The sequence below is a fragment of the Prionailurus viverrinus genome, chromosome C2, assembly GCF_022837055.1.
Source record: "Prionailurus viverrinus isolate Anna chromosome C2, UM_Priviv_1.0, whole genome shotgun sequence".
NCBI lineage: Eukaryota > Metazoa > Chordata > Mammalia > Carnivora > Felidae > Prionailurus > Prionailurus viverrinus.
Window position 1 is genome coordinate 140,943,183 of NC_062569.1, and position 27,676 is coordinate 140,970,858.

The following is a 27,676-nucleotide window of genomic DNA, read 5'->3' on the forward strand; positions in this document are numbered from 1 at the left end:
CTAAAATATTTTGTAATTTATGTCTCTGCGTAGGTACTTTCCACCTCATTCATTTTTTGTTTCTTGTCTCTACGATGTCAACAAATCATGAATTAATTCCTTCTTTTCGGTACTGCTGTTTTGTGTCACTTCCCATAGCGGTGCCAAGAACAGAACAAGACTGAAGCGAGAGCAGCTTTGCTAGGCTTATAAATTATATAAGCAGCCTTTATGCAGAGTGTCCAATCCTGAGAGCTATAAATCAGTTTAATAGAATGCCTTTTTCTCACAGAAGTAATTTCTTCATAAGTCTTCAGAACTGCTTTGGTAGCATCGATTCTGTTTTTGCGTTACATCAGATTCTGATGATTTTTTAACTTGAGCACAGAGAATAAAATCAAAAGATAAGTGGCAGTACAGAATCCTAGAAAAACTAAAACCCACAGTGCTTTCTATCGATGTGATTCCTAAAAGTGGCTGTTTTGCTACATGAAAATAGTTATTGCTAATAGTTCTTCTAAACAAAGAAATCTCTTTCCTCGAATCAAGAAAGACATGTTTTTGGAAATGAAATAATCATCTTATTTAAAAAACATGGTACATTTGTATGCTTCAGTATGCCTTGCTTTGGGAAAATATGATTTATGTCTGTATCCTATTTTTTGCTGTCTACAACTGAGATAACATTTTAGTTCAAATTCGAGTGATTTTTTTAGGTAAATTTGGGTTGTAGAAAGCGTGGGTTTCTATCACGTCAAGGCGTACTTCAACTACAATGACAAGAAGTTTCTCGTGAGTGAAAGCAGTTATAACCATTGATGGGGCACCTGCTGTGTACCAACTATATAAGTATATTACCTCAAGCATATAAGTATATATATAAGTACATACCCAAGTGTATATTACCTCATGTAATCTTCACAATAACTTCGTAAGATGAATACCATCATTTTTTTCCTTTATACAAATGCGAATATAACGTTCAAGAAGAGTTAAGTAATTTGCCCAACATCGCACACATTGTATATGGCAGAGCTCCAACTCCAAAGTCCGTGCCTTAAACTACTACATTAGGGTTTAGTAACCCTGAGGGCTACCTACAGAATTATTCTGATCATAGGTGCTGTATTTTAGCTGCAAAGAGAGAGGAGAGTCTGTGGTAGTTGGCTTCTCCATTCATTTGGTTCTTTATCCTCAGGTGTTGACGCCATGGTTCCATTTGACTTAGTGTTTCTCACAGTTCTGGAGGTCATGGTGTTGGCACCTTCAGATCTAGGCACTGGCCATTGCCTTGCTTGGAATACTCCCAAAGAAACACGTGATGAATTCCAGTTTCGAATTCTAGGAAATTTGTGTTTAAATTCTAAAGAATTCTAATTTCTTTTTTTAAGTCTTTGGTCAAATGTCACTCTCTACTCTAATTGAGTTGAACTCTGACTACTCCATTTCTCTTTTTCTTTTTACTGCACCCCAACATTCCTGATCTACTCAATTTTATTTCCATAGCACTCAGTCTCTATTCTGATTTACTCTAATTTATTTCCATAGCGCTCATTGCCTCCTAATGTGGTATTTAATTCACTTTATGATATTTCTCATGTACCTGACTCCCCCTGCAAATTGCAAGACCCAAAAGAACAGGGATCTTTGTTTTGCTCACTGATACAGCTCAGGAACAAAGGTGGACACACAGTAAGTACTCAATAGTTGCACCAATTGGAGAGAACATTCCTCCACATCTTACATGGTCATTGGAGTGAAGCTGGAGTGGTGTATTTAGGCAATCCATTGGTTTCATTTTTGAATATAATTTCTGCAGAGGTTTTCCATGGAGTAGCGAGGGGAGAAGTCAAATCTTCTTGGTAAAAAGAGCTGTGTGTGTGTATGTGTGTGTGTGTCTAGTTAAAAGTATATGAAATATATGAGCAGTGTGACTGAATACAAATTTATTCCTAAGATGTAGGCGTGTGGGCTAAAAATGAGTGTGGGTGTGTGTTTAATTGTTGGAAACTCAACAAAATACGGGAAGGAAACCTATCTAAAACTCAAGACTCCGGAAAGTCACCACCCATTCTCCTTAATCAACAGAACAGAACCGTGTTTCCTCAGACAAGTCCCTCAGCACACATTTGTCTTTGTGGCATAATTGTAAACATGCCTGTAAAATGATGTCTCTTCGTAATGTAAACCTGCTCTAAAAACTTCAGGCATTCTTGATAGCAAATTTTGTGGGCTTCCCCCCCCCCCTTGCCTTTCTTTTCTCTGTTCTGTTTTCTTTTTTCCATTACCTTTTATCCTAACAACATGTGTAAAACTAAAAGAAAAATTAGAAGCTACATATAACAAAAAGAAAAGTCATCATCCTATCTCACAAAAATCACCGCTGGGTTAATATTTTCATACATATTCCTACAGGCTTTTTGTCCATATTTGTGTGTCTATTAATAAACCTGGGATAGTACAAGAATTGCTTTCTAATCTACCATATCATGTAATATCCTGAGTTCTTTTTTAAAATGGCCTTCAATCTCCTACATCAAAATCAGAGATATGGAAAGGATTTTAACATAATGTCTCTTCTAGTCAAAGATTGGTGTTTTAGGGTCAAACTAGATGCGTCGTGGGGGAAAAAATCTCAGAAATATGAAGGTGACACTCTAGATTGCCTGATTGAAATGTGCCTTAAAAATATTTACAAGCAGAGTTTCCTTTGGTAACTCAAAGCAGACACAGGATTTCTCCCCACCTTGGTGATCTTGTTTGGACAGTTAAGTGGGGGTTCCTTCAAGGTTCCAGGAATTCTTTAAAGATGTGACTGCAGTAAATTTCCTGTAATAAAGTAACTGAAATGAATGAACTACAGGGAGGCAGTTAAACTTGATGCCAAGACTGAATCTTTTCATAATTTATCTGGATAAAGAATAGGAATCCATGATTTAGTAGAAGTCCATACTGGGTTTGTATTAATACATCCATAGAGAGGGTTATCAAAAAAGGAACCTGAATGAGATTGTAGCTTGTTGATGGAATGTTTGTGGATTCCACAGGCTGGACTGGGAGCCTTTCTTAGGCACTAGGTGTGAAGCACCCTCTCTGTTAACCTCCGTGGCACTCATGGCACTTATCACAATGGATCAAAATTACATGATCTTGTCTGCCTCTTCTACCAAACTGTAACCTTGATGACTGAGACTGGGAATAGTGAGATAAATCATTGACCATGACTGCCATTTTCACATTACTTACTATGTCCAGGCATGTGTGTTTTGCATATATTATTGTATTTGAGGACTCACTTTGACTCTAGGAAATACTGTCTCATTTTACAGATGGTAACCGAGGCTCAGGAAGTAGGGTGAGTAACATAGTGTCGTGCAATTATTATGGAGAAGAGCTGTAATGCTCTCAGGTTCATCATGGAGTCTGTTGAAGTGATTTATGAGTGAATTAATGAATGAATGAATGGGAATAGCTGAAGGCTGTTTAACAATTTACTTAAGTAAAATATAAATTCATAGGAACAATTAGAAAACAAGTATTTTTGTTGTTGTTCCTAGAGGTTATATTAGCCTGCAAATATGCAAAGAAGACCATGTCCTCCAGGTTAGAGTGGAAGAAACTGGGCCGGAGTGTCTCCTTTGTCTACTACCAACAGTCTCTTCAAGGTAAGATGCTGTAGACTTGAGAAGGTGAGAGCAAGAGAATACCAAGTGCAGCCCAGATTCTTTAATTTACAAATAAAAACAGGACAGGGCTAATTATGGACAATGTGGGGTTTTTAATCATTTTATTTTATTTTGTTTCATTTTATTTTATTTTATTTTATTTTATTTTATTTTATTTTATTTTATTTTATTTTAATTTTCATCATGATAACGATACTCTTTAATCCCTATATATTTCCCCCATTCCCCTACCCATCTCCCGTCTGGTAACTATAAGTTTGTTCTCTATAATTAAGAGTCTTTTTCTTGGTTTGTCTCTCTCTCTCTGTTTTTTTTTTCCTTTGCTCATTTGTTTCTTAAGTTCCACATATGAGTGAAAATCATACGGCGTTTGTCTTCCTCTGACTGATTTATTTCTTTTAGGGTAATAGCCTCCAGCTCTATCCATGTTATTGCAAATGGCAAGATTTCATTCTTTTTATGGCGGAGTAATATTCCATTTTGTATATATACCTCATCTTCTTTATCCATACATCTATTGATGGACACTTAGGCTGCTTCCATAATTTGACTATTGTAAATTGCACTGCAATAAACATAGGGGTGTGTGTTACCGCTTTGAATTAGAATTTTTGTATCTTTTGTGTAAATACCCAGGGGTACGATTCCTGGTCCATACGGTAGTTCTATTTTTAATTTTTGAGGAACTTCCATACAGTTTTCCACAATAGCTGCACCAGTTTGCATCCCCACAAGCAGTGTACAAGGGTTCCTTTTTCTCTATAACTTCACCAACACTTGTTGTTTGTTGTGTTTTCGATGTTAGCCATTTGACCAGTATGAAGTGATATCTCATTGTAGTTTTGATTTGCCTTGATGAGGCGTGATGTTGAGCATCTTTCCATGTGTCTTTTGGCCATCTGTATGTCTTCTTGGGAGAAATGTCTGTTCATGTCTTCTGCCCATTTTTTTAATTGGATTATTTGTTTTGGGGTATTGAGTCATATCAGTGCTTTATATATTTTGGATCCTAACCCTTTAGCAAATATATAATTTGCAAATATCTTCTTCCATTCCATAGGCTGCCTTTTAATTTTGTTAATTGTTTCCTTCATTGAAGAAACTTTTTATTTTGATGTAGTCCCAATAGTTTATTTTTGCTGTTATTTCTCTTGCCTCAGGAGATCTGTCTAGAAAAATGTTGTTATGACTGCTGTCAGAAAGATTACTGCCTATGCTCTCTTCGAGGATTCTTATGGTTTCAGGTCTCACATTTAGGTTTAATCCATTTTGAGTTTATTTTTGTGTATGGTGAAAGAGAATATGTTTTGTAAGTATGAGATGAAACCAACAATGACTGAGACCTAGAACACAACACCCCCAAAACAGGACAGAGAACAGAAGAAGGCGAAGTCCGTGGAGACCCTGGACCCTTCATGTCTCAGCTCATTTGTAAAGGATGTAAAATGCAATTGTTCTTGCTGGCTCAGTAGATTAGACTCTTGAGAGAAAGGAGGAAGGGATGGTGTGGAAGTGAGGTGGAGGGTCATTGCTCAGTTGTAATGTTACCCTATGTCCATATCACCATCTAGAAAGCTAGGCCATCACCAACAAGCCTAAGGAGTTAAGACTTAGGCTTATGGGGAGGGGAGTGGGTAGAGGGTAAATACAACTACCTTTAACTGGCGCTTTTTTTTTTGTTTTGTTTTTTAGTGTTTATTTATTTTTGAGAGACAGAGAGACAGAGTGTGAGTGGTAGAGGGGCAGAGAAAGAGAGAGGGAGACACAGAATCCGAAGCATGCTCCAGGCTCTGAGCTGTCAGCACAGAGCCTGACGTGGGGCTCAAACCCACAAACCATGAGATCATGATCTGAGCTGAAGTCAGATGCTTAACTGACTGAGCCACCCAGGCGCCCCTAGTGGGGCTTTATTTTTAATTTTTAATTTATTATACACTTCTTTCCACTTCCTGTTTTTCCTGTCGAATATGTAATGAGCTTTTAAAGCATTGATAATAATAGATGACATGCTAAAATAATTTGCCTCAAAAAATAAAATAAAATTAAATTAAATTAAATAAGTTGCCTCGAAATAATTGAGTGCTTAGAGGCACAAATAGAATAAAAGCGAGGTGACTTGAGGAAGGTAGTATAGGGAAAGTTAGTTGCATTCTTATTAACGTCATTGTCTTCTTTTTCTAAAAGGTGATTTTAAATATCGAGCCGAGATGATAGATTTCAGTATACGGATCAAAAATGTTACAAGAAATGATGCTGGGAAATATCGTTGTGAAATTAGTGCCCCATCTACGAAAGGCCAAAACCTGGAAGAAGATACGGTTACTCTGGAAGTACTAGGTATGATGCGCTTGTGTCTGTGGGATTACTGTTGTCCACCCTCCCTCCCTCATCCCCCAGCCCTGGGGCAGTGAGGCAACCTGGGGCCCCAGTTAGGAAAGTTCTAGAAATCAGCACCTTTCCTGCAAAATCTTGGCTATATCTCCTCTTCACCTCATTTGCTGCTGAAATTTTACTCTCACTAATTTTTTCTGACAAAATCTCTTATCATTTAAGATTAAGGTATCTTAATGGCCCTATCCTGTACATAGGAGCAGTTCCCCGAAGAGTTTATTTTTCAGTACCTTTCAGTATATGTGGTATATCTCTTACCACATAAAATCCTATCACATGAGATGATGGGAAAGCAATAAAACGAAAAAGTAGGCCAGAGAAAGTGTTAGAGGTTATTTGGTAAAGAGGGGAAATTAGCATTTACCGTGCAACTAGCATGTGTTAGGCTTTTTCACATATGTAATTTTACTTAATCTTCACTGACAACTTCATTTTTATAGATGAGAAAATAGAAGCTAAATGATTTCCCAAGTCTACACAGCCAATAAGTGTCTGGACCAGGATTCGGACCCTGGTGGAGTTAACTCCAAAGCCAATATATTTAGTTACTCTGAGACTCATCGATAGATCCTAATAGCTCATGCTGACAGTTAGTGGAGGAACATGGTCTTTTCTTCTCCATAGATATTAATATAAACTGTTGATCATAGAGAGTCAAATAACTCCTCTTCCTTTTTCTATACAACCCAGGGTCTTCCTAAAATGCTAGCGATGCACCAGTATAGTAGAAATTTAATTCAGAAAACCTTGCAGGAGATTCAGCTGGTACATCAGTCTTCCATTGCTACAGAACAAATGATCACAAGCCTAGCAGCTTAAAACACCAGCCACTTACAAGCTCACAGTTCTGTAGCTCAGAGAAGTCCAGGAGGTAAGGCTGTGCTCTCTGCCTAGGGTATCATAAGGATGAAATCAGGGAGTCAGCTGGGCTGAGTTCTTGCCTGGAGGCTCTGCAGAGATGTCCACTGCCAAGTTCACTACTGTTGGCAGGTTTCAGTTCCTGTGGCTGCACTACTGAAGTCTCCATTCCATGCTGGCTGTGAGCTGAGGGCCACACTCAGCTCCTGGAGGCGCCACATCTCTTGCCACGTGGCCCTCTCCACCTAGAGTCCGACAAAAGCATGTTGAATCCTTCCTGTGCTTTGAATCTCTGACATTCCCTTCTGTGACCAACCAGAGAAAATGACTTTTCAAGGGGTCATGCAATTAGGTCAGACCCATCTATGTTATCTCCCTATTTTAAAAGACAGTAGATTTGGGACCTTAGTTACAGCTCCAAAATCTCTTCGAAGTAGTACCTAGATTAGTGTTTATGGTCTAGAATCAGGTCTAGAAATGGCATGTATCACTTTTCCCATGTGCCATTGGCCAGAACTCATGCATGTGACTCCATCTGGCTGCAAGGGGCCTGGCACACGTGGTCTAGCTGTGTCCCCATGAAGAAAGGAAAGGGATCTCTTGAACAAGTAGCCAGTCTCTATCCCAGGGGTCCAATAAACCCATCTTTACCTGGCTGTTAAAATTCTTGTTTAGCTTATAAATAACCAGTGCCGTTTGGCTTCCATCCTTCAGTGGCTCCAGCAGTTCCATTGTGTAACGTCCCCAGCTCTGCTCTGAGTGGAACTGTGGTAGAGCTGCGATGTCACGACAAAGAAGGGAATCCAGCTCCTGAGTACACGTGGTTTAAAGATGGCGTCAATTTGTTAGAGAATCCAAGACGTGGCCCCCAAAGCAGCAACAGCTCATATACAATGAATACAAAATCTGGGACTCTGGTAAGGTCGTGATAAGCATTGGCCTAATAGCAGTCTTGTATTTGGAGAAGAAAAATTATTAGAACTAAAATGATGGAAAATAGAGGGCTGATAACCATTGCTTAAGTGGAGAGAGGGAGGGGGGTGCCGGAAAGATGGCACGTGCCCACGGAAGTGATGGAAAAGGAGATGGGAAGGCCATACAAACAACTAATAATAATAATTTTAACAACTGTCAAAAGGTTCGTTCCTTCAATCTACACGCGCACCGTAACATTTAAATACCAGATCCTCTGGGAAATAATAAAGCATATTGTTGGCTGTGGCTCCTTGAGGAGGGCCACACTCCAGCCCTTGCAGCGTCAGCGGGCTCAGTCAGCAGGTCCGATGAATTTTACACTGAGAACTTGGGCAGAAGACCTGCCGTCACACTTCGCTATATTTACTTTTCAAATTTATTTTTTCTCAGAGCAGGTGATAAAAGCCTCAAGGTGAGTTTGAAATGATATAGATTCACCTTCCCCACTTAGCCTCAACCCTTGAAATATCTTATGATGTCAAAGGGAGGCACCAGGGCAGGACAAGGATGGGTTATTTCCTGAGAAATAAGCAACAAAGACTCCAGTGGATGGATGATAATGACTTCCTTTCAATTATTACTTATGCACCAGTAAATCATTTATGGTTTTAGTCTAACTTGTTGTTAATACTTACCCTTGGCCTTACATTCCTGGTGAATATTTTTATAGTCTGGCTTTGGGGACAGTGAGAGATGATTTCATAAAGTGAAATACACGAGGAGAAGCTTTCTGTCCTATCATGTTGAAGTATACAGAAAAAAAGGGCGATGTGTAGGCGGTGGGTGATGGCAAGGGAGAGAGAAAAGGGAGTTCATGGATCAAAAGCCTGGTTTTTAGCAACATGTATTGCATGAGGATCTAAGACAATGAGGAGGTGCTCCTTAGAGATTCTTGGCTGTCATGGATGCAGTCCACAGTGACCACTGCAGTATTGAGGGTGTGACAGGAGGGCACCAAAAGAATGATTCTGAGTACCCCTCTCACCCTCTGCACTGGCAGGATCCTTTAAGGTGTTCAGGACCCACTGCATTCCCTCCCTCCCTCCCTTCCTTCCCAACCTCCCTCCTTGCCTGCCTGCCTTCCTTCCTTCCTTCCTTCCTTCCTTTCAGAAATTCACAAAGGGAATAAATCCACTAATAAAAACTACGAAGCCTATAATACCAAAGTCTTACCTTTCAGTTATTGTGGCAGAGAGTAGAAGGAGCAAAGGTCAGCCCTTTATTCTTTCAGAATTTTCAAGAATTCTACAACGGAGAGGATCTGTAACCCTGTAAGCTACACCAATTACGATTTTCCTAGGCCCTAAGCTACTTCCTGGTAGGAGTTCTGGCCCTTTAGAGGAAGTGTTGATTGTTTGCTGCTGCAGCGAGCTCACTCGTGGCTGATAAAACTGCATTAGCCCCTTCAGACCAAGGAGGCCTGCCTTTCCGAGGGGTACGTCCCAGGACTTAGAAATACTGACAAAACGTCATACCACCACATGCTGTCAACTTTGAAAAATGCCCACTGCCTTCTTAACCATACCGCCTCCTCAGTATCACAAAACAAAGACACTTCCCCGTATATATTTAAGTCCTTCTCTGTCAAAATAAACAAGAAGCCTAGCTAATTACGCCTGGAAGTCATGGCAGATTTTTGAATTCGCCGTAAAGGTATAAAGGCCTAGGTGGTGAAAAAGGAAAGGCCTACTGATGGCTAAAATTCAAGGGACGCGGTTGCTTTAGGAGTCTACTTAGAGATTTATTGCTTAACGTATATGTTTGTTTTTCTTCCGCAAATAGCAATTTAACACTGTTTCAAAAGTAGACAGTGGAGAATATTTCTGTGAAGCCCATAATTCCGTGGGACGTCGCAGGTGTCACGCGAAGCGAATGCAAGTAGGTAAGCATGAGATACTGGGAGGAGCAGTGGTTTGCAGCCAGAACGCACGAGTGCTTGGGGAGAAGGAGCAAGGGGTAGGATCGGGCCGAGTGATTGGAAAGATAAGCCAGACGGAGTGTTTAAAATTCGCTTGGACATGATGTGTTGCAAAAAGCACACATTCTGTTCTTAGTTCGTCTCCCAAACAAGCCAAGAATGTTTAGCATTATATTGTTGAAGTTTCTTAATTTTTCAGATAATTGTTTTAAAAATATGCTTGTCCAGGCGGCCTTTTTCAAACAAACACCGTGACTGTTATAAATTGCGCAGGGTCAAGGATTCGGTATGGTGTTGGATTTCTAGCTCCATCACTTCCTAGCTACATATTCTTGGGCAAATTATTTAGCCTCAGCCTCCGCAAGATGGAAGTAGTAATACGCTGTCTTCATAGGGTTATTATGAAGATCCAAATAATCAGTATTTGAGGGGGTGCCTGGCTGGCTCAGTCAGTACAGCATGAGACTCTTGATCTTGGGGTCGTGAGTTCAAGTCCCATGTTGGGAGTAGAGCTTACTTTAAAAAAACAAAACAAAACAGGGGCACCTGGGTGGCTCAGTCGGTTAAGCGTCCAACTTCCGCTCAGGTCACGATCTCACGGTCCGTGAGTTTGAGCCCCGCGTCGGGCTCTGGGCTGATGGCTCACAGCCTGGAGCCTGCTTCGGATACCGTGTCTCCCTCTCTCTCTGCCCCTCCCCCGTTCATGCTCAAAAATAAATAAAATAAACATTAAAAAATTTTTTTTTTAAACAAAAAAAAACTCAAAGGGTTATTGAAATAGCACTGGCAGATTGTTGGCTACTTTAGTTGTTGTTATCAGATTATTATTGGTAATTTTTTTCAATCTCCTAAAATACAGTGCTTTACTTATCAGAGTAGGCTCTCAAGGCAAACCATAAGAGATCTTACAAAGCACAAACTGAGAGTTGCTGGAGTGTGGGGGGGGGATGGGCTGTATGGGCGATGGGCATTAAGGAGGGCACTTTCGGGATGTACACGGGTGTTATATGTACGTGATGAATCACTACATTCTACTCCCGAAACCATTATTATACTGTATCTTAACTAACTTTGACTTAAATAAAAAAAAAAAAATGAGACATGTTAAATGTAGTTATGAATCCCTATTTGCTATAAAACATACCTGCCATATTTCGCAACGTAAGCTTCTTAGAATTCAAAAAATTAGTACTCAGGATTCTTTTCAGATTATATGAGTTCCAGAGCAGATACTTACTTTCATTTTATTTTTATATAATTTGGTTCAGTTCTCCCTTTGTGAAAGTCCTGTGTTTTGCAAATGGTTGTGTAATGGAGGGGTGTAGCTGGAGGTCGCACCTGCGGGGTGAAAGGTCACTCAGGAGGGCTGCACCCTGAAGCTGAATACCCATGGCTCCCCTGGGTTCAGGAGCTTGTCTTCATCTTTGTGAGGTCAGAAATTTGTTTTTTCAGTGTGCTCGGAGATATGCAGATACATGCACACTAATTTGTGTTGTTTATGTGCGGTTAAATTCTTGGCATTGTCTTTTAAAGAAAATATGATCTTGTTAGAGGTCAGGATACCCTAACGTATAAGAAACTCAATAGGGTATTCTAATTTCCACAAGTGTCTTTTGGAAATTCAGAGATGCATATTATCCACCAAATTCACTCCAAGTATTGATGGTAACTGACAAACATAAGTGTTTGCTTAAAATATCAGAAAGCATCCCTCTTGGGGCGCCTGGGTGGCTTAGTCGGTTAAGCGTCCCACTTCAGCCCAGGTCATAGTCTCGCGGTTTGGGAGTTCAAGCCCTGCGTAGGGCTCTGTGCCAACAGCTCAGAGCCTGGAGCCTGCTTTGGATTCTGTCTGTCTCTCTCTCTCTGCCCTGGCCCTGCTCGTGCTCTGTCTCTCTCTCTCTCTCTTAAAAATAAAAATAAACATTAAAAAAAAGAAAAAAAAAGAAAGTATCCCTCTTAGTGCTGCTTTGGAGTTATCATTAGAAAAATTTATCAGAACATGTTTAAAATTAATGCATTAGTACAGTGTTTCCCTAACTTCATTCATTCACCTACTATCCTCATGTTTTTTACGGTAGCCTTATTCCCCCTGCAGTATTACTGTTTTAGTTTTTTTTCTTTACATGGTCCCATTTAATTTCAGTGCCTGATGTAGTCTCACCTTGAGAAATCATATCTGTGAAGGCATGGTTTTAATGGACTAGTGAATGTTTTTCCCTGGCCTGGAGTAAATAAATACATACTAGATGAAATTCAGTAGTTGGTGTTTTGCTAGCTAGTATCACCACTATAATTTGACTAGGATTTTCCCATTATCTCCTCTTTCTGGTATAAGTTAGCTTACAAGTTACAATTAGTTTGTTTAATGCTCATCCATTGATCCTAGGTGTTTCATGCCCTTGGTTTGGAATGTATATCTTTTGAAATCCGTAAGAATTCATGAAATCACATATCAAAGGTTTTTTTGGTAAACCATCAGTAGTAACTTGTAACCCCAAACAGAATCTGTTAACTGCTTTAAAGAAGCTCTTTTTGAAGTTCAGAAAGAAGGTAAATCATGGGTCTGGTGATCATTCCCAAGCTGCCCCTGTAAAACTCCACAAGACCCCAGTCCCACTTAGTATTTTAACAGTTTGGCTCCTTTCCTTTCAGTGAGAATAATGATACCTTCCTTTCATACTGGACTTTTTTTTTTCCTCAAAGAAAGAACACAATAGGTTTGTGTGTGTTACATTTTCTCATTAGTAAGGCATAAGGCGGCTTTAGAACTTGCTCTCAGTCTCGCAGTAAATGGCAAATGGCATGAGAACATCTTACCTCTAACTTACAAGACTCCTTCCATTTCACTAAAAAAAAATAAAATAAAATTTATACTGTGTCTTACAGGAGAAGACATTTTTTTTTTCGTTGTTAGATGTCAAATTCACTGTCAAACTGTAAGACAGATTTTTGTCAGATAATAACCTTAAGGTTGAAAACTCCACAGATACCACATTCTTTGACTACTGCAAAGAAAATAGTAGATACAGTTTGGTTCTAAGGAGTTTCATTTAGTTACCAATTTGCCTTAGATTTTGATTATTGTGGATTTTTCCCCCTATTAATTTCATTTTGCCTTAGATTATGAATATTGTAGGGTGCCTGAGTGATGCAGTCGGTTAAGCGTCTGACTTCAGCTCAGGTCATGATCTCACAGTTTGTGAGTTTGAGGCCCACGTCAAGCTCTGCTTGGGATTCTCTCTCTCTCCCTCTGTCTCACTAAATAAATTTATTTCTCTCTAAATAAATAAATAAATAAACTTAAAGAAAAAAAGACTATGAATACTGTGGATATTCCCTCTCTGCTATTTTTATAAAGGTTATTTTGTTTTTAAAGTTTATTTATTTATTTTTGAAAGGAGGGGGCAGCGAGAGAGGAGAGAGAAAATCCCAACCAGGCTCCTTGCTGTTAGCACAAAGCCCGACTTTGGGCTCGAACCCACGAACCATGAGATCATGACCTGAGCCAGTATCAAGAGTCGGATGCTTAACTGACTGAGCCACCCAGGCACCCCTCCTCTATTGTTTTTTTTTGTTTGTTTGTTTTGTTTATTTTTTTTTAATGTTTATTTATTTTTGAGACAGAGAGAGAGCATGAACGGGGGAGGGTCAGAGAGAGAGGGAGACACAGAATCTGAAACAGGCTCCAGGCTCTGAGCGGTCAGCACAGAGCCCGACGCGGGGCTCGATCTCACGGACCGTGAGATCATGACCTGAGCGGAAGTCAGCTGCTTAACCGACTGAGCCACCCAGGCGCCCCCTTCCTCTATTGTTTTAAGTAAATAAATAGCTGGATCTCATTGACCTCTGAAGACTTAAGCAAAATTGAACTGAGTTTATTTTTTTAATTTTTTTTTTTTTTCAACGTTTATTTATTTTTGGGACAGAGAGAGACAGAGCATGAACGGGGGAGGGGCAGAGAGAGAGGGAGACACAGAATCGGAAACAGGCTCCAGGCTCTGAGCCATCAGCCCAGAGCCCGACGCGGGGCTCGAACTCACGGACCGCGAGATCGTGACCTGGCTGAAGTCGGACGCCCAACCGACTGCGCCACCCAGGCGCCCCGAGTTTATTTTTTTAAAATTTTTTAGAGGGGGAGGGCAGAGAAAGGGAGGGAAACACAGAATACAAAGCAGACTCCAGGCTCTGAGCTGCCAGCACAGAGCCCAAAGTGGGGCTCGAACTCATGAACCGTGAGATCATGACCTAAGCCAAAGTCAGATGCTTAACCAACTGAGCCACCAAGGTGCTCCTGAGTTGTTGTTTTGTTTGTTGGTTTACGATTTTACTTTTAAGTAATCTCTACACCCAACATGGGGCTCGAACTTACAACTCTGAGATCAAGAGTCACATGCTCTACCAATTGAGCCAGCCAGCTGACCCTAAAAATGAATTGAGTTTATACCAAGCCATAATTAATGCTTTCTACTCTGGTCAAATTACTCAGCCTTTCAAAAGGTGTATCCAGTTTTCTTTCTTAAAAAAATCAGTTAACATTTCAGAGATATATGAGAAAATTAATAACACGGCATTAGAAAAAAATTTTGTGGGGTGCCTGGGTGGCTCAGTTGGTTAAGTGTCCGACTTCGGCTCAGGTCACAATCTCACAGTTAGTGAGTTCGAGCCCCGCGTCAGGCTCTGTGCGGACAGCTCAGAGCCTGGAGCCTGCTTCAGATTCTGTGTCTCCCTCTCTCTTTGTCCCTCCCCCGCTTATGTTTTCTCTCTCTCTCTCTCTCTCTCTCTCAAAAATAAATAAAAATTAAAAAAAAAATTTGAGACCAGAGAGTTTTATGATAAGCATACTCACTTAAATAATGTTTCTTTTAAAAAAAATCTTTCCCAAAATGTGTGGTGCTTTTAAATATCTAAAATTACTGTTGAGAAAATGCTACCTAAAATTTTCTCCAAGTTATTTAATCACATGCTAATTAATACTTGCTTTTAAAAACAAGAAGCCTTTGAGGAATTGTTCCTTTAAAAAGTATAGGTAATCTACATATTAATCAATACACAGGCGGTACCCAAATGACAGAGGAGTGAGGCTCATGAAATCCTTATGGACGAGCTGGAGAAATGTGATCCAAATTAAATATTTAGACGGATTCACACATAGCTGGATCCCATACCCAGAGGGTGTAATAGATCCTATTATATGAAGGGGGTTGTATAATAGCCTCTTCCATAGTTATTTCCCTAACAAAATCATAATCATCATTTTATTAATTACTTGAATGAGGGTATTTTTGAGGCAGTTCCCAATGACATAAATATTAATCTCGAAAGGTTAATAATCTAATTCTTGGACAACAGAATCTTAAAAAGCCTCGCAGGTTGGTAACAATGGTAGTGATTTCAAAGTGAGTTCCAAAAAATCCAGTTGTATTAGGTTAGAGGGAAGATGACTTAATAACAACAGGAAAAAGTCTTGGGGAGTTTAGTTCATTTTAAACCTAATGGGATGACAGCTTAATGGCATATATGTAGGTGGGTGTGTATATGTGTATATGGACACACACACAAGCCTGATTAAATTAAAGAAAGATGTTACTGATTCTTAGTTTTATAGAACAACTGTGGCACAGCTTTCTTTGGAGTTGAGTTTTCCAGCATTGGTGAAATTGACACAGATGATGATGTAGAAGAATTTTAAGTAGAATTTGGGGGGTATGTGGTGGTGTAATACTTGAATTCACTGAACTTTGAAGGTCACTTCCAGTGTGATATTTAATCTTTTGAAGTTTTACCTCTACAAATGACTGCAAGAGAATATACCATACGTATTATTTCTGAATCTAGAATTTCTTTAAATGTAAGATTCTTGCAAAACTTAATTTTTTTATTAAAAAAATTTGTTTAATGTTTAGTTTTGAGAGAGAGGGAGAGAGAGAGACAGGGTGTGAGCGGAGGAGGGGCAGAGAGAGAGAGAGAGAGAGAGACAGAATCTGAAGCAGGCTCCAGGCTCCAAGCTGCCAGCACAGAGCCCAATGCAGGGCTCGAACTCACAAACTGTGAGATCATGACCTGAGCTGAAGTCGGATGCCCAACCGACTGAGTCACCCAGGCACCCCAATTCTTTTTTTTTTTAAGTGTATTTATTTTGAGAGAGAGATTGTGTGCGCAAGGGAGGGAGGGGCAGGGAGAGAGGGAGAGAGAGAATCCCAAGCAGGCCCTTCACAGACCCTGAGGTGGGGCTCAATCCCACGAACAGTGAGATCATGACCTAAGCTGAAACCAAGAGTTAGCTGCTTAACCGACTGAGTCACCCAGGTGCCCCTCAAAACTTAATTCTGTTAATATTTTCAAGCAATTTTGAACCTTGTCCTGGAAGTGAGTCAATTGAACAGGCTTTAACAGCATGAAACTATCCATGTTTATGGTATAGAAGCCAAGGGGAGCTTTTGTGATTTTTTTTTCAATTCAATAACTACATCTGTCTGTCTGTTTAACCCAAATTCATGCATGGTTTATTTTGCATTCCAGACGATCTCAACATACGTGGCATCATAGCAGCTGTAGTAGGTGTGGCCTTTGTGATTTCTGTTTGTGGCCTTGGTGTGTGCTATGCTCAGAGGAAAGGCTACTTTTCAAGTAAGTGGATTTCACCCTTCTTTGCTAGACAACTTCCAGTGGATATAGTTTTCTTATGAGACATTGTTTCTCCCAATTAGTTCTAACAAACCCTAGATACTATTTTTCATTGGTTTTTCTGCAGAAGAAAGTGTTCAACATGACATGTAGGTGAGTTATGAAGCACTTTGGCAAACATAGGGACAAAAGGCAGAGCTGCCTGATCGGAACATTCAGGAAACACCACAGAATATGTGAGAGGCGCCCTGGAGTGGCGTAATGCCGCAGCACTTACTGGGATAGTCAACATCCATGGATATTTCCAGTATATTTACATGTATTTAAGATCTCTTTACGTTAGGAATTACATATCTCAAGATGTAAATTGATTTCCACTTTTATCATAAGAGGTTTCAGTGAAATATTCTATCAGCGTCGAACAGTGGAATGTGGAATATCAAATTTAGCACCACTGTATATACAAGAGAATTAGTCAATAAAAACAAGTGGGGGAGGGGCAAAGAGAGAGACTCTCTAGCAGGCTCCCCAGTGTCAGTGCAGAGCCTGATGCCAGGATTGATCTCAGGAACCATGAAGTCATGACCGGAGTGAAAATCAAGAGTTGGGCGTTTAACCACTTACTGAGCCACCTAAGTGCCTCACATAGTTTTTACTTCTTCAAGTTTAGACTTCTTATAACTCCAAACCCCCATTTGATGATAAAATATGTTTGATATGAATGATTATAATATGAATTATTAAAAAAATAATGTTTTATTCTCTTAACATATTTCTCTACTCCCGGTCTTTAAAATTATCTGAGAGCTCAAAAGCTGTAGAACTTCATCGCGTCCATTGGCAATAGTGTAGAAAGCAGAGGTTTTTTTTAACAGAATAGTACATTTATAGCATAAGCAAGTTTTAGACCCGTTGTTTCACAGTGAACATTAATTTTAGAATTTAGGTTTAAAAAACATTTTATGCAACACAAAACTTAACCTATAAATAGATACTATGTCATAAAATGTTTCCATGAGCATTGTTTCAAGAATGTTCCCTATAATTAAGAATAACTGCTCTGTGAATTAATAGTTCTTTTCCTTAGTGCTCCAATCTTAGACTAGTATGGATGTAACTTTCTGCCTGGAATCCAGCTGAGTCCCCCTGCTGGCCACCAGTGAAAGTACAGACAGATAAGATTACTCCAGAATTCTTGCCATCTTTATCTCCCCTTGTAAAAAGTATCTGTCTGAATGTTTTTATTGGAGACTTGGTGAATACATTTTTCTTAAAATAATTAAAGATTCTCCTTGGGTATTACGAATTCATTAGTGATGAATATTACTCCACAACCTATCCGAGAGGATCATTTTCTTAAACTTGCTTGCATTTCCGATAAGAATTGGCAAACTATGACCTGTGGACCATATCCGGCCTGCCACCTGTTTTTCTGTGGCCCACAAGCTAAAAATGGTTTTTACAAATGAACATTTGCAATCTGTTTGGTAACAAGGAACACTAACTTTGAATCCTAATTAAGAGAAATGTTATTCCCTCCCCAAAGAAGAATTCTAGTCTTCCAATTAATAGACCTATACTTAAGACTTTGATTATTTTTATATGTTGAATTGTATTAATAAAAATTTTTGGAAACTTGCTCTCTCTTATTATATAAGTACCTACATAATATCCTCAGTTTTATCTACTGGCCTGCAAAGCTTAAATATTTGCCTCGTGGCCCTTTACAGAAAATGTTTGCCAACCTTGATTAGAAAGTACAGATATAACAAGAGAGAATCAAGATTGAGAAAAAGAAATTAAGCCTAAACTCACTTTTATATTAATATATTAACATATATTATGTTAATATATTAATATATTAATCTGCATCATACCATATTAACTCTTGCATTAATGATATACACTTATTCTTTTGTAGAAGAGACCTCGTTCCAGTAAGTATACTTTCTTAAATGCATGCCTTTCCCCCACCTCAACTAATTTTCTGTTAATCATCTGTTTCAAGTCAAACATGAAAAGTTGGTTGTGAAGTATCCTATGGGAAGTGACTCATACTTATCAAGAAATACATCCCACCTCATGCCTCATGCCTATCTGTCAATGTTGCTCAATTACCTAGAGAAGAAATGTAGTCACTAATTTGCCCCTGTAGGCATTTCCGTAGTACTACTTTGGAAAATATATTTGCTGTATTTTGCTAAATTGAAAAATTTCAAATAAATTTTTACTTAACAGCATTTTCACATGTAATTGAATACTTATTTTGTGCCCAACCCTGTCCTAGGGAATGGCAATACGGCAGTGAACAAAACAGACCAAATAACTCTCTGCCTCACGGAGCTTACATTGAAAAAGATGGACAATACACACAAATGTAAACTCTGCAGTTTGTCAGATTGTCATAGTATTATGGCGAAAACTAAAGCGGGTAAGAGAATGCACAGGGTGGGAGTGGAGACTGTCCTTTAGGGTGGTTAGGAAGGGCCTCACTGATGAAGTGATATTTGAGAAAGACCCGAAGGAGCAGAAATCTGTCTGATACCCATGAGAAGAGCATTCAAGCAGAGGAGAAAGAACGGATGGAAAGGTCTTGAGGCCCGGCTTGCCTGGAGTATCTGAGGCATATCGAGGGGATTGGTGTGGCTGAAACAGATTGAGGACAATGGAGAGAGGGGATGCACAAAAGTAATGGAGGCCAGATTACCTGGAGCCCCTTCCGGGCAGTTGTGAGGAGTTTGACTTTGATTCTGAGTAAGATGGGAAGTCGCTGGAAGGTTTTGAATGAGGGAGTAGTATCCTGTTACTTAATTCTTAGAAGCTCACATTAGCTGTTCTGTGAGGAATAAACTATAAGGTGACATAGAGTGGAGAAAGCAGGGAGACCAGTTAGGAAACTACCCAGTAATCTAGCCGAGAGAAAATGGTGGCTGGTTCCAAAGCGATGGTGTTGGAGATGTTGAGAAATGATAGGATTCTGGATATATTTTAAACAATTTACTGATTTGTTGGATGTGGATATGGGAGAAAAAGAAAAATCAAAGATAGCTCCAAGGATCTGAGAAGAATAGAGTTACCATTTACTGAAATGTGCAAGACTTCAGGGGGAGCAGGTTTGGGGGGCTTAGATGGGAAGGTCTGAATGCTTTGGAATTTTAATATTTGAGATGCCTACTAAGCTTCCCAAAAGAGATACTAGTAAGTAACAGAATGTATAAACCTGGAGTTTGGGGGAAATATGTTAACTAGGATTAGAAATCTAGGAATCAGAGATCACCAAGTTTACGTGCACTTGATTTGTGACTGTCCGTTCTGTGTACGTGGAAGTGGCAGACCCAACCCAGATCTATGGTCATTCCCCTCTACTGTCAGCTGCGTGGCCTCAGATACTTGCTCATCTTCTAAGTCATTTTGAAGACTTAGCTGCCTTTGATTTCCTGTTCCCAGACTTCCTACTCAACCCTGGTCTCTCTGTCTAATAATATCCCACTACAAGTCCAAGATGACCTCCAAGTTATCAGGGATAGCAGTAGCAAAGGGGGAAAGTTCAGAAAACAGGTTGCCTGATGATATAGCCGCTCTGCATTCCACCCTAGGCAATTGTAGGGACTTCCACTTTTATTGAATAAGGTAGAAAGTAATGGGAGGTTTTGGACAGCATCATCTTATACAAGGGGAAAGGCTGGCATTGCTATGGCGAGAAGGTAATTCTTTTCTTCAATCACGATGTCTTTGTTAACGCAGGTAGGAATCTGGGAGGCAATATCTTTACTCCTAGATACGTTTTTGCCATTTGTCAAATCCATCACCCTCAAAATTTGGGGGATAATGAATTGGATGTTATATTAATTTGCTAGGGCTGCCGTAACAAAGTGCCACAGACTGAGTGGCTTAAACAGCAATTTGTTTTCTTACACTTCTGGAGGCTAGGGATCCAGATCAAGGTGACAGCAAGGTTGGTTCCTTCCGAGGACGACAAGGGAAGGATCTCTTTCAGACCTCTCTCCTTGGCTTATAGATAGTCTTCTCTCTGTCTTCACATTGTCTTCTGTCTGCCTGTGTTTGTGTCTAAATTTACTCTTCCCATAAGGCCGCCAGCCATATTGGATTAGGGCCCACCCTAATGACCTTATTTGAATTTAATTACCATTTTAAAGTCTCTATCTCCAAATACAGTCACATTTTGAGGTACTGGTAGCTGGGACTTGAGCATGAATTTTTGAGAGGAATACAGTTCAGCCTACAACAGATGACTAGAACCCTAGTTACTGTGTAAAGCTTTCTTCCCATGGGAAAAAGTGAACTTTGATGATAATTGATCAAGCTTTCAAAATGCTAAATGTTAAAAAATTGGTAAGTTAAAAGTGAGTAAGTTTCTGTTCACATAGTCCACAGAAATCTTTAGTCCTAGGGCTACAATGAGATACCTAGGGTTTCCCGGGCCAATCCCTTGCTGCACGGCTTTCTCTGTGAAATTTGTCTACAAACAGAAGATATTCGGTTGGGATTGCTGGCCTTTTTTTTTTTTTTTTTAATACTGTCTTTTATATTCTATAAACAGGAGAAGTAATTCTGCATCTAAAGCCACCACAATGAGTGAAAATGTGAGTATGTTCACAGCATATTTATAGACCAGATGTGTTTGGGAAATGGGGCAGGGAAATGAAGTGATTGTACAGAAATGATGAATTTTGACTTTTAATATACTTTGTGCTAGTGTCTATTACTGGTATTTATTTATTTATTTATTATTATTATTTTTTTATTATTACTGGTCTTTAGAGGGAGCTGAGTAAATGTTAGTTTCCATCCTCCGTCTAGGACGGTATGATAAAGTTGCCCAGCATTTGTAGACCGGTCGGGGCTTTGCCATACCATAATTTTCTTTCATGATGTTTGCTATTATTAGCCAGCCTTCTTAGTTAGCATCATTAAGTCTGGTATTATCAGCTCCATTTCATTGATAAGAACATTAAGACACAAGTTCTCATAGGATTACAGTGGCAGCGCTGGATTCAGGGACCTTGACTCTTGTCAGCTTGCCTCAGCAGATGGCTTCCAACAGATCTGTGATTCCAGGACTCTCCTTTGGTTATACAGAGAAGTTGGAAAATTTACGGATATGGAAGATCCTCTGCTAATACTGAAAGGCACATTCTAGAAATCCCTGAGGAGATGCAATAATTATCTAACTCAGATGGTTTAGGCAACATAATTTGGACCCTTTTGTATTAATACTAGAGTGAAGCAGTAAATACCATCATTGCTCAGACTTTGTAGCTCTCTGCATGGATATTCAACCTTCTGGATTATTTTTCAGGAATGTGGGAAGTAAGGAAGGAAGGTTTCCAATGTTTTTAGAGGTCTAAGCGTTTTCTTGAGAAACAGAGCATGAGTTTTCTGAATTCCTTGGCACTCTGGCAGGGATCCTCTTAGGTATCCTATTTGTAGAGCTTGGGGTAGGCAGTGGACACGTATTTTAAACAGATAAGTGATCCTCATGGATATGAACTTTATGACCCACGTACTGCTGCATGGATTCTTGTTTTCTGTCAAAATTTGATTTCCTAAAATCGTCTACTCCAAACTCCATCATAGAAGTCACTTTATTTGTAGTTTACTACACCAAAATCATATTTTCATTAGTAGATAAGCAGTCTATAACTCCATATTTATAGAAAGCAATATGTAACTCCTATAATTTCTAGAAAATACTCCTTAAATGTGGAATAAAATAATCGCATCCTACCAAACAGTAAGAGACACTTTGTGGGGCACCTGGGTGGCTCAGTCAATTGGGCGTCCGATTTTGGCTCAGGTCATGATCTCACGGTTCATGGATTCGAGCCCCACGTCAGGCTCTGTGCTGACAGCTGGGAGCCTGGAGCCTGCTTCGGATTCTGTGTCTCCCTCTCTCTCCGCCCCTCCCCCGCTCATGCTCTGTCTCTCTCAAAAATAAAATAAACATTAAAAAAAAGGTTTTTTAAAAGATACTTTGTGGTGGAGTCAGAAGAGCAAAAACCTTTTATTTTTTTTTCACTGTCTTCCTCTCAGTTGCCCTCATCCACTGAGAAGTCGAGCCTCCAATTGTCGAGCCTCCAATTTGCCCCAGAGCAGAATTTCTTGGTCTTAGCATTACTGACAATTTCTTATAATTCTTATGTTGTGATTTTTTTTTTAAGCTTTATTTATTTATTTTGAGAGAGCAAGAGAGAGAGAATCCCAAGCAGGCTCCGCACTGTCACCATAGAGCCCAACACAAGGGCTCGAATTCACGAACTGTGGGATCATGACCTGAGCCAAAATCAAGAGTTGGCCACTTGGCTGACTGAGCCACCCACGCGCCCCATTATATTTGTAATTTCTTCTCTGAATTCTTCTATAATGAAATCTTACAATTTTGTAGAAGTCTTTGCTGGGGGGTGCTGTACTGTGCATTATAGAATGCTTAGCAGCACCCAACCTCCACCCTGTCGATACCAATAGTATACCCCTAGCAAATAAGATTTCTCCTGCTCTAACTCCCACATTTACTTCCTTACTCTTTAGGCAAAGTTTCAAAGATCTTGTCTCCTAGTATTTATTTAATTCCCCGCAAAATAGAGTTAGTTAAATATATGCTGGGTTGTACCTGTAAGATTCTCATAGTGCATGTAGCTTTATACTCATAAAATGTACTTCTTTCTTTAAATATGAATGAATACATTATACTTAAACTTGTTTTTTTTCCTTTTCCTAGGATTTCAAGCATACAAAATCTTTTATAATTTAAAATAATGCCACCTTTGAGATACACCAAAACCACAGTTGTTACACAAGCTATTAAAAGATTTAAATCTCTGCTTTGTCTTACATTTGCAAGGAGGTACAGGAGGAGATTAAATTGGTATTTCATTCTAATTTTTATGATCGCTAAATTACTTGACATTGTTATTTTAAACAAATAGTTCTGTCAGCACCTAAATAAAATACGGTCTGGCTTCTTGTTTCTGGACAAAGTTAAAAGAATCACAATACTTTATAGTATTCTGGGGTTTATGAGATGTTAAATGCCCTAACTTCTGGAGGAAGTTCGATTGTGAAATGAACCCACAGAGCATGAAAATATAAACTGCATCCACTTTCTGTACAAGAGTCTGATTTAGAGGGTTCAGAAAACACTCTAAGACAGATGCACTCTAAAACACTTTGACAGATGCAAAGGGAACCTCTGATCTTATTTCTACCAGAATCCTCTTTTCTCCCCTAATACAATCTTTATTCCACTGCTCATTTATCACTAATCTATTCCCAGAAGGGAGGTAGCAGGAGTGGGTCTTATTCCCAAGGGTTTGCACTTGGTGTTTATTTTTATTTCTGAGAACCAAAAACAACACGAAGAAATACCTAATGACCAGAGCTCACTCACCTGATGTCATTGATTTCTTCATTAAATGTAACTTTGAGAGTCGAACCCAAACCCAAATGCCTTCTTTCCCTTGAGTTGCTTGTTGCTGTTTCCTTCTCCTAAGACCGCTTTGAAGATCATCAGTGAACTTGACATCAGACCTCGCCACTGGACCCCACACACATAACCTTGCAGGCAGGCACCCTTCTCTGCATGATGGGGACTTCATATTTGTCTCTGATAATCATGCAGTGAAATTCTGGGCTGGGTCAAGTCCAGAATTAATAATCAAATCCAGTCCTGCTTATTGAAGAGCCAGAGATACAGAGAGGAGAAAGAGTTGTCTAACAAATGAAATGAAAAATCAGTCCAATCATCTGATTTCTCCACAGTGTCCAAGCTAGTGTTACAAAGTGAAAATTCCAATGATCCATGTAAGAGTAACTAGGCTGTGTTAAAAAGTATAATCTTCTATAACTTATTGTGATTATTCAATTTATCTTGAAAATAAAATATGGGTAGGGCATTTCCAGTTCTGGGCAAATCTGGATGAAAAGCTTACAAACTTTGACAACTTTGAACATGGTTAAGCTACTTTTAAAGGAATCCATTTTTCCCTCAACAGACAAAGCAAATCCCAGGATTCACTGGGCCAACAAATGGTACCTGGATACCACACCGGGTCACTGGGAAGATGTCTGTTGTCAGACTGTGCCTTGCCCCCCACTCTTCTGTGGCATTGGATGCTTCTCACCAGACTCCTTGCAATATTTCCTATAAAGGGCCAGAGAGTGGATATTTTAAGCCATACTGGTTTTATGGTGCCTGTTACAACTACTCGACTCCACCTTGGTAGCACAAAAGCAGCCGTAGACAATAATAAATGGCACGTTTGTGTTCCAACAAAACTTAATTTACAAAGACAGCAGGCATAGACAGGACTGGGCCCACACGCATACTTTCCCAACGCCTGGTGCTGAAGCATGAGAAAAACACCTATCTATAAGCTTTGGCCAAAAAAAAAAAAAATAAATAAAAAATAAATTAAGCTAAATGTCGCCCATGCTTTGATTTGGTTTGGTATAAGGAATGCTTTCTTGTTGCATGGCCAAGGGTCCAAGAGTGTATGTGAGTCTCAAAGATGGCTCTTCAGGCATACCTACCAGCACACAAGATCAACTTCTTCAATTTAAATGACACAGATTGTGGGGGAAAACATGCAGTGCCTTACTAACAGATGAAAGCTGCTGAGCCATTTGGCTAGAAGACTCATCTTATAAAGTGTTAACATATAACACTCTCTGAGTCAAATATGTATTATACATTATCTTAATATATTGTACGTAGCTAAGTAAGTCATTGTGTACAGGATGCTTGCTCCCACACAAAGGACATAATGTTGAGCACTCATTTTCCATTTATTAAAAGTATATCCACCTATATCTGGACTTGTGTTTCCATTTGCTTTTGAGGAACTTGAATATTAACAATATTACAATATTGAGGCAAAACCTCATTATAATTCAGAGAGTTTTGATTTTCTTTTCCTGCAGTGAAATTGTGTTCTATAAGGATGAGGGCTCTAAAATCTCTAATAGCAAGTTTTGCTTGGTTTTAATTATCGTTGTTGCTATTGTAACTAGATTTAATTTATTTTTAGTTAGGGGTTTAACCTAACTAAATCTGGAACGATTGTTTTTTAGTATAACTTTGCGAAGAGTTTCCTTCATCTCATGAGTGGTTTTGTTTGATTAAAGTCTATGTTAATAAAAATAGCTGAACTTGTTCAACTTTTTAGGCCCATTTAACCGGTGCAGGGGAAAAGTCATCCACCTATCGTTCAATAAAACCTGGGGAAACTATGCCCTCTTACCATCTATAGCTACAAGGTTAGCTCTTCAGCTGCTTAAGATTAGAATCTCATCTTTCTTCTGGGTGCCTGCCAACTTCCCAAATGCTGGGGGGAAAAGAAAATACCTTGCAAATAAAAAGTCAGAACTATTAAAAATTTTATACATGTGAAGTGGGGATGGATGGAGGTGCAGGTGTATACAATCTCATTCATCTCAACGGTATTATAAAGCGGATCATGTGGTCATTTGCAGACCAGGAAACAAACTCAAGAGTCAGTGTGCCAAGTTCACAAAGGGAAGTGAGGGCTCATGGTCTAAGAAACACAGGTCCATCTGATTCAGGATGTTTCATACAAGATGTTTTTTCTCTTGCCCCCAACATACTTTCTTTTAGATTCTTACTTCTCTCATGCCACACCCTCTCTTCACCCTTAGTAATCTCTGGCTAGTTCACCCCTCCCCAGTCTCACAGCTCACAACCTTTTTCTGTCTTGCCTATCCCCAAATTTTGCAAATTGCAAATTGTAAGTGCCTGCCGAAAAGGAAATAGCTTTTTTGAGCAGGGTGAGAGTTGGCAAAAGGTATCAAAGGAGACAGCAGGAGATGGTGAAGGACCTGTTTCCCCAGGTTCTTAGGACAAGGATGGTAAGTTTCCCGTACTCAAGCAGAGGCATCATCTAAAGTAATTGGCCTTGTGCCTTCTTGCCAGTGTCTTACTGAGGTCAAACATCTGAAATAAGACTGTCCTACTGGGATGGGGAACAGGGGGAGTTTGGAAGAGGTGGAGTTGAAACAGATCTCCCACTTAGGTAATCTGTACAACAGGAAGACCTCCTGGCCCAAAGAGACCCCCAAGAATTTATACATGCAGCCCCTAACCAGAGAGAGCCAGCATTTATAGGCTCTGCTAAAGCAAGGGCAGCAGCAGAGAACTAGTAACAAAGACAAAAAAATCCCACACTAAATGGATTTAAATAAGCAAAAATTGCCTAGAACAGAAGTCTTCTTTGGTTATCATTAAAGGTAACACTAGAGGGGGGGCGCCTGGGTGGCTCAGTCGGTTAAGCATCCGACTTCGGCTCAGGTCATGATCTCAACGGTCCGTGAGTTCGAGCCCCGCGTCGGGCTCTGTGCTGACGGCTCAGAGCCTGGAGCCTGTTTCAGATTCTGTGTCTCCCTCTCTCTCTGACCCTCCCCTGTTCATGCTCTGTCTCAAAAATAAATAAACGTTAAAAAAAAAAAAAATTTTTTTTTAAATAAACGTTAAAAAATTTTTTTTTAATTAAAAAAAAAAAAAAGTAACACTAGAGGGGCACCTGGGTGGCTCAGTTGTTTAAGCATCAGACTCTTGGTTTCGGCTCAAGTCATGATCTCACGGTTCATGGGTTCGAGCTCTGCATCAGGCTCCATGCTGAGAGCATGGGGCCTGCTTGGGATTCCCTCTCCCAGTCACTGCCCCTCCCCTGCTCACATTCTCTCTCAAAATAAATAAACTTAAAAAAAAAAAGAGGTAACACTAGATAAGACATGTGTCCCTTTCCAGTTCTTTGTACCTTTCTTCAACTCAAATTCCCTCTTTCGATAAGGATGGTAGTCAGGAGTGGATTCAGGCCCACCCAAAGGGCCTAACTTTAACTCAATCCCATCTAAAAGTCCTATCTCCAAGTACAATCACATCCAGAGGTGCTGGGGGTTAGGACTTCCATAAATGAATCTTAGGGGAACACACTTCAACCTGTGACACCAGGCATGGGAGAAGAAAAGTTACTTTCAACACGAAAACCTAAGAGGCTGAGGTCATTTGTGATAAACATCTCAGGTAGTAAGTACAGGATAAGGAGTGTACTGGCAGACTGAAGTGACAGATAAAGGCTGGAGTTTGCAGGGTTGGGGCAGCCTCACCAGAAAGAGGAAGGGACTCTGAGGAAGATGAAGTCTTTAAACATCTGACTCAAAGCACCACTGTAGCATTCAGCCGGGAAAAAGAGCGTACTTCCCTGGTCAA

At 39.7% G+C, this 27,676-nt stretch overlaps 1 protein-coding gene across 4 annotated transcripts in view; it reads left to right on the forward strand.

Moving 5' to 3' along the window:
- The window catches only part of JAM2 (junctional adhesion molecule 2), a 63,518-nt gene extending 38,260 nt beyond the window's left edge, over nt 1-25,258 (forward strand). For 2 of the 4 annotated variants that reach the window (XM_047874245.1, XM_047874247.1), the window contains exons 3-10: nt 3,537-3,644; nt 5,850-6,002; nt 7,629-7,831; nt 9,672-9,771; nt 16,327-16,434; nt 18,719-18,862; nt 20,993-21,035; nt 23,171-25,258. In XM_047874245.1, coding sequence (XP_047730201.1) covers nt 3,537-3,644; nt 5,850-6,002; nt 7,629-7,831; nt 9,672-9,771; nt 16,327-16,434; nt 18,719-18,862; nt 20,993-21,027 — 851 coding nt within the window. In that variant the 3' untranslated portion in view covers nt 21,028-21,035; nt 23,171-25,258. Of the gene's footprint in view, nt 1-3,536; nt 3,645-5,849; nt 6,003-7,628; nt 7,832-9,671; nt 9,772-16,326; nt 16,435-18,352; nt 18,369-18,718; nt 18,863-20,992; nt 21,036-23,170 lie in introns of all 4 variants that reach the window. The other 2 variants (XR_007155492.1, XM_047874246.1) reach the window with 2 other exon arrangements.
- Nucleotides 25,259-27,676: the final 2,418 nt, after the last annotated feature.